The sequence below is a fragment of the Phoxinus phoxinus genome (genome assembly GCF_949152265.1).
Source record: "Phoxinus phoxinus genome assembly, chromosome: 21".
NCBI classification, from domain to species: Eukaryota; Metazoa; Chordata; class Actinopteri; order Cypriniformes; family Leuciscidae; genus Phoxinus; species Phoxinus phoxinus.
Genome location: NC_136896.1, coordinates 9889752 through 9896986, shown reverse-complemented (window position 1 = coordinate 9896986; position 7235 = coordinate 9889752). Strand labels below are relative to the sequence as shown.

At 41.3% G+C, this 7235-nt stretch overlaps 1 protein-coding gene across 2 annotated transcripts in view; it reads right to left on the bottom strand.

The window, feature by feature from the left end:
• Positions 1-318: 318 nt before the first annotated feature.
• The window catches only part of grin2cb (glutamate receptor, ionotropic, N-methyl D-aspartate 2Cb), a 54493-nt gene continuing 47576 nt past the window's right edge, over positions 319-7235 (bottom strand). For both annotated transcript variants that reach the window (XM_079595156.1, XM_079595155.1), the window contains 4 exons: positions 6676-6836; positions 6070-6257; positions 5398-5630; positions 319-5019 (listed from right to left, as the gene is read on the bottom strand). In XM_079595156.1, the coding sequence (XP_079451282.1) occupies positions 3640-5019; positions 5398-5630; positions 6070-6257; positions 6676-6836 (1962 nt within the window). In that variant the 3' untranslated portion in view covers positions 319-3639. The remainder of the gene's footprint in view (positions 5020-5397; positions 5631-6069; positions 6258-6675; positions 6837-7235) is intronic.

The window sequence follows — 7235 nt, the reverse complement described above, 5'->3', positions numbered from 1 at the left end:
GCAGAATGGTTGCAAACAGTAGAACTGAAATATAATTTTACAGTTTTCACCGCTATCAACATTCTCATTTTAAATCATCCCTGTGTTGTACAGGCCATAACATAGGACTTTAGTTAAATGGGTCAATCTACAACTAAAACGTTTCTATTTTTTTTCTGGCGATGTTAGATTACCTCAAAGTTCCTGTCATTTAAGATCAGCCACAGCCTGTCTAATTACAGAGAGACAAAGATAACCAGCCTCCAGTGACAAGAACATCCCTTTATTATCACAGAGCTGTCATTTGAAACAACGCTTTTAAATAATTAGACAGTGGCACGTGCCTTTGATTCGACGAAGCCGCCTCAAATGGGATGGTTAACCAAAGCTAATAACCCCACAACCTCTCCCATGAGTCCAGGCTGAAGGCTCGGCAGGATTGGGGTGAAAAGGCAGCGAATCAGGTCAGTTAGAAATGAACGTTTGTGACCCGCTGTCGTATCACGGCATCCCTTCGAGAAGAGACGAGAGCTGGAACATATGATAAGTACAAAGATTGGGAACTATCAATTCACACAGCACAGACTTCCTTTAATTAAAACAGTGAGCACTAGGTCTCTCCATGAGTATGATATGACAGTCAGAAAACAAAGCATTTGTAGAGCTTAACCCAATGGACAGATGTAAACTTTTACAAAACAATGAAATATCCACCAACCAGTTCAAAACAAAAAAAACCCTAATGGTTATACCATTGGAACCCATTTCCAAGTAGTGATTAAAATTAATAACAATGTATTTTTTTTGTGGAATAATTCTCTTTAATGTGCAACGTTTAGTTACAGCTCTTTAATTAGATTTGATAGATTAGGACAGACCCTGGATTCCTGATATCACTGCTACTCTTCGATGAGATAAAACACACAGAACAGCATAGTACACGTAATACTCATATAGGTTAATTAACATTGTGCTAGCAACTTGATAAAAATCACCTCATTTGATTTGGATAAGCTCAGTGCAGACAATGTACTTGTACTTGTGATTGTGTGGTAACCTACATTAACTTACATCATTCATGTTGTAACCACATTCAATACCATACCGACAGAACCAACAGAACACAGAGTATAAAAAGTATATATTTTTCCAGTTGTTCATTGTTGTTTGCGGGCAGCGAGTTATTCTCGTTTATTAGCCTGTTCGGTTGTTAATTGATGGAATTTCAGACTGCCAGCCTCTCTGTGGTGTCTTTCTCCATCGCCTTTCCCCTCTCCCGCCAGGCTGTGAAGCCCTTGGCTCAAGGTGACCAGCAGCATCTGGGACAATTTGCGGCCCTGAAATGATGCTTCAGAGAAATGCAATGATATGAAGGCGTGACAGTGAAGATGTGAGTAATTGTTGTATTGTGAGCGTGTCTGTAAATGCGTGCATTTCCTTTCCTCCTTAGAGCCATTATGGAAAGAAAGAGAAAAGGAATGGACTGTGACAGAATTTACAGTAAATAAGACAACGTATGTTTGCAAGAAAATACTATTTCATTCTTCCTACTTTGAAATTTCATGTTTGATCCAATGTTTCTTTGTATTTATTTGAGTGAAAAAGTTGTTTCTACTCCATTTCCCCCCCCCCAGTGTTAAAGTCTATGATAAAAGCGCAAAAATACAGCTCTTTTTACCACTTGAGTGGAAATACGAAAAATTTCAAGCAAATCTTTAAACCGATCAGACCGATTCAAATGAACATGTGACGCATTAATATTCCGAAAACACACGTCTGCCTCGTCATTCCATTGCATCTTTCTCAAAGCTGGATGAGACTAGGCCCCCTTGACTTTTAAATGCATTTCATTTTTCACCACAGCTACCTGTGGCGTTGATATATTGCTGCTTATTTCTTCCAGAGGACGATCCCCAGCTTCCCTTGATGTTTTTATATGCATGTATTGAATCATTTATCAACTCGCAAGATCATTCAATAATACGCTTTTCAGGAACACAGAGAAATAAGACTTTGCTGGGATGATGATGATGATGATGATGATGATGGCTTTAGCCTGCCTCTCCTCAGTCCTCGTGCTTGGTTTTTTTATGAAAACGAAATGTGGGTCGTTCTGCAGCGGGCCTCTTTTTTGACGTCAGTCACTGAACTGAGTGAAACATTATGAAAAAAGTACAATTATCCTGTGGTACATAAATCTATCTGTGCACGCTGGCGGTATTGAAGATTAAATCACTGCTGCAGTGCTATGAGCTGTAATATGGCAATAACAAAGAAAAGCTTGTGATGAAAAAATGTAAAGTTTCTTGATGTTTAGATTCTAAAAATGCTCCTCACTCACTGCTTGAAAAGAGGGCTCCTTATCGGGAGATAACAAAAAGCCTTACAGAATAATTACCCCAGCCTAGGTCACCTTGGGCGTCGCGAGAACAACGTGCGTTGGAGACAGCCGAAATAATGAAATCCTAGAGCAAAGGACACTTTTTGGTAACACGTCCTCCTGTATTATCACTCCACAGAGTTGTTTTAATGAGACCCTCATGACAACTTCAAATGAGCCTTATGAGCTCATAAACATTCAGATATTGTAGCTTAAATCCCAACTGAAGGAAGTGTGGTTTCTCATTTCCTAGTTTCTCTTCTTTTCCATCCGTTGCACCATCTTTCTCTAGCTCTTTCACACTCTGGAGCATCACAAGTTTATTTTGAGGCACAGACAGATTTCCTCGTGGGTATGTGAGGTTCAGTATGCAGGTCAAACAGACTTGGTAGCAGTCGTCCAATGGCAACAGCAAAACTCTACCCCAAACCTGATCTTATGGGCAGACTATCAGCAGACTTTTTTTGTTGTGGACATTGTTAAGGTAATGCTTCTTTCTGCAAACAGCCAATCCCTGCTAAAAGCGGTCTAAAATATGCTGCGGCTCTGCATATAAAAGGCAGTGTTCAAAGAGTTATATCCGTCAGCCATCTAAAGAAGACAGCAGTTACAAAGGACTAACTGATGGTCCTTTGTAATTTATTAAAGTGTGAAGATCCTTGATGATGCTAATATTAGAGTACCATTCAATTTGCTCTTCTTCAAAAGCCCGCTCACAGCAGAGTGAGAGAGAGAGGAGATTGGACATTGAACGAGAGACAGAAAGGGAATGTAAGAGCCTGAAAATCCACTTATATAGCCCTGCTGTTTAAAATAAAAAATATCGGACAATATGTCTTAAGTGTTTACAAAATTCAGTATCATAGAGAATTACATAGTGTATAATACCAAATGTACTTCAAAATGAACACTTCGTATAGTTCAGTGTCTCAGTTTGACTTCTCTACTACAATCTTTGAAGAAAAATATCTTTCATCCAGTCCAATACATATAGCAATATATTGCATTTTGTGGACTAAAGAGATAAGAACAGCTAATCATTTACAGTTCTACATGTCCATAAATTCAAATTCAAAATTTAGGATGGCATTTGACGGTTTCCCTAAATACTTCCCCCAATTATTACATTATTGCACTTTAAAAAATAAATAAAAAATGAAAATAAATTAAACCCAGTATCATGGTTTGTGTTTCTGCTCGTGTTAAAGGCAAAGTAATTTTATTGGTCAGTAGAAGCTTGTGGGCCAAATAGTTCATAATTGGCACATGAAAGGACAAGTTCACACCTCTGATTCCAAACTGGAAATTCTGCCCCATGTCATGGGCACAATAGGGCTGCTATGAACCACCCTGCTGCCTGGAACAGGCACTAGATGGTCATCCTGTAGGTGTGTGGGTACCCTATACCCTCCATATACACTGTCACTAGGATGTCCCATACAGGGGAAGATGTTGCATAATTCAGCTGGTCCATATGACAGGGGGCTCTGGTAGACTGGCAGCTCTGGGTAGGAGTAGGGTCTATGCACCAAACTTGACGCCCTCCTGACAGCTGCCACATTGTGGAAAATCGCCTCCTTGTAGGTGGGAAGCCTGGTGGACTGGCTGTGTCTCAGCTTCTGACTTTTCCTGGTGTTTCGCCGGAAGGCGTGAAGGTAGGTGTGATCCATCGGTTGGGCGTAACACATGGTGTTCCTCATCCGTCCGTGTACGTCCACACAAGGGAACAGGTCAGGTATAGCTACTCGCGAGGAGGCTGCTGCAGTGGATCTGTCATTCGGGAACCGGACTCTGTCGGGGCCCCAAGTGGCTTTCAGGAACGACGGTCTGCGATGAAACTTCCTTTTCCCTATCAACGGTATGTCATCGAGCGCAGGGTCAAAGTACGTTTTGACACAGGAATTACAAGCTGTGTCCGGAGCTACAAAAGGATTTTCGCCGAAGGACGAGGACAGGTGGTTTTCAGCAAAACTGTTTGCTTCTGTATGACACGTTGATTGGTCTTTATAATCGTGAAGTCCCCTCAGATCCATGGACTCCACAATGAGATTTTGGGGTCTCTTTTTCCTCCTGACGGCATCTGACAAATCATTGTGACAAGACTTGTGGTGTTCGGTGTACATGTCTCTATACGGAACAAAGGAAGAACCAGGATGGGACAGGTCCGACGGATGATCATGCATGGCTAGATGAGGTGTGCTTAGACTGGATACAGGAAGCATACCGTCATAGAGACCCCTGGTCCTGGCGGGAAGTGTGTAGCGAAGAGGAGTGGGCCGTGTTAGGACTCTGTGGTTTACCATCGGTGGTGGGCTAGTGGTTTTGGTGTGTTGCGTGAAAGGTGGAGTTATGGAATGCTGCATGTGAGGTATGTGGTTCTCTGTGACGTTAGTGATATATGAGAAGTGACCAGGGACTTTTTCAGTAGTGGTCACCAGTGGGATACGTGCTGGGAGGCTGCCTCCGTGTCTGCTCCAGTTCTCAATGGTCTTGGTGGCGTTATCCAATGAGTTCTCCACTTTGGCTGAGGAGACAATGTCCTTGGCTGTCTGCAGCATTTTCAGCATGTTAGCCTGGGCGTAATTGGCAGTGAGATCTGGATTCTGTATGCTGGTAGATCTGCCAAAGTCTTCAACGCCATTAAAGCAGCTGTATATCCCCTGAAATGTAAAGTGAATAGTGACTGTGTATTCCTACAGAGAAATGTTATTTTGTGGGCGTTTCACTGGATTCATTTGTGTCACGGCAGTTTTTTTCTCCATTATAATGATTAATGTACCAGATTATGTTTTTGTAAGAGACAAAGATCAGTTCATTGTTTCATGTCAAAGTTTAATGTGCCTCCTTATGGTGAATTATTTGATTGATTGAATATACCCCAATATCCCTTTTTAGTAAACAAGTAGCCTAAATACAACAGACTGTGCATTATGATTTGGGCTGGGTAAAAATATTTGACCAGTGTAAAATGGTATGATGCCTAGTCTGAATCTAAAAATGACTTAATATTGAAATGTAAATTTACAAGGCAATCTTACCCTGCTGATGGCCAGTAGAAAGTCTAAGTGATCAGACTTGTGGACCGAGTGCCTCAGTTTCCAGTAAAGTAGATGTTCCCAAGCAAAGACCAGCAGGCTGAGGCCCATAGCCACGAGCAACATGTAGAAGACACCTGCCATGTTGTCTATGTCTAGTTTAGAGCTCATGACCTCGTTTTTCTCATTCTGACATATTCCAGACAGCCATACTGTTTCAAGTCTCTGTGTGTCCCCTGCATGAAAGGAAACAGGGTCAGGAACAATGCCAGAAACAGCGGCAGTCAAAGACTACTCAACTATGACAGAAACAAGTGGATACTATAAGAACCACAAATGTGCTCTGCTCCAAAACCTAGTAAGCTTCCTACCTAGACAACATTTTAAGGCATAATTTGTGCGCTTCAGACATGAAGGCTTTTCCGAAATTGTGTCAAACATGAAAAAATAAAATGTAGGCAGCAAGGTAGCTCACTAGTTTTAGAACAGAGTCAATGTCTACTGTTCAGTGGAGGTTTTCTTAAGCCTGTAGTTTGCGCTGACATTTCATAACCTCTCAATTCTCAGCACATCAAGTTTTTTTTTTTTTACAGTAAGAGGGGAATGTTATAGCTTCCATGCTGGGGCAGAGGATATTGAGTGTTGACCAGTTCCGGTCCCCCAAGCGCAATTTACCATCTCCCAGGAACTGGAGGAGAGCCAGGTCTATGGGGCGCTTCCAGCGGGAGTCCTTCTGCAGAGCAATGCCGTAGCCTGTGGTAGCAAACACCTTCCCACTACCAATGGTGACCAGCTTGCAGCCCTCGTCCTTGCCAGCCATATAATTAAGAACTGCTGCATCATATATGAAGGCATCCAACTTCCTACACAGAGGACAGAAATGAGCCCAAGGCAAATGGCTTAGTAATTACACGTAATTATGTCAAGTAAATAATTAGCTCTTGTTAATTTATACTCCCCTTTTCCTTGACAAATGGTGGAGGATACATTATTTATGTTTCCCACCAGTGTTTCACTGACCCTTAGATCTAACAAAATTGCTTTTAAATGATGCATATAATGACCAATGGAGTAAATCTCATTACAGATTATTAACAAAACATTTCACTAACAGAAAAGTAGCATGTTTTTGGACATGTACTGTACTTCCGTAGTACCATGATATTCTTTGAAGCACCTTGAAAATACCATGTAAATGGTACCACCATAGTACCGTTTTGTTAGTGTTCTGAGCTCTTCCACATAACCACACACACATAAAATGTTATTGCTGAAACTCACCCTGTTTTAAGGCTGTTGAGAGCTTCTTCCACACCCTTCTGGTTGTATTTTATCATGTGGGTGTGCATGTCAGGGTAATTGCTTCGAATATTCCTCTCGGTGCTGCCGTTTGGGACTGTCCCGAAGCGAAAAGGAGGATAATGTTCCTGGGGTTTCTGAAACTGAAACAAAAAAGGAATAAATTACATTTCAATTGTTTAGCTGAGGCAGGTTGTGTCTTAACCTTAATAGTGTAGATCAACACAGATTACATGGACTTTACACAGAATCTCCTTCTGCCCGGGTAGTGACCTTGGAAAAGTAAATCGAAGTACTGTTTTTTTATTCTCTTTACTGATTCTTGCATTTGGACAGTTGGCAAGAGTCGACTCATTTTACACAATGCACATAGGGGATACAGTAATTGCTCTGAGTGACCATATTAGACAAAGGGTCTTCAACTGGGGGTCTGCAATGTTATAAATATTTTTTGGTTAAAAAAATTAAAACAGTCAAATGATAAGCACCCTCAGTTGATACTGTAATAATATTGGCGAAACAGATTTGGCTAACGCTCGCGT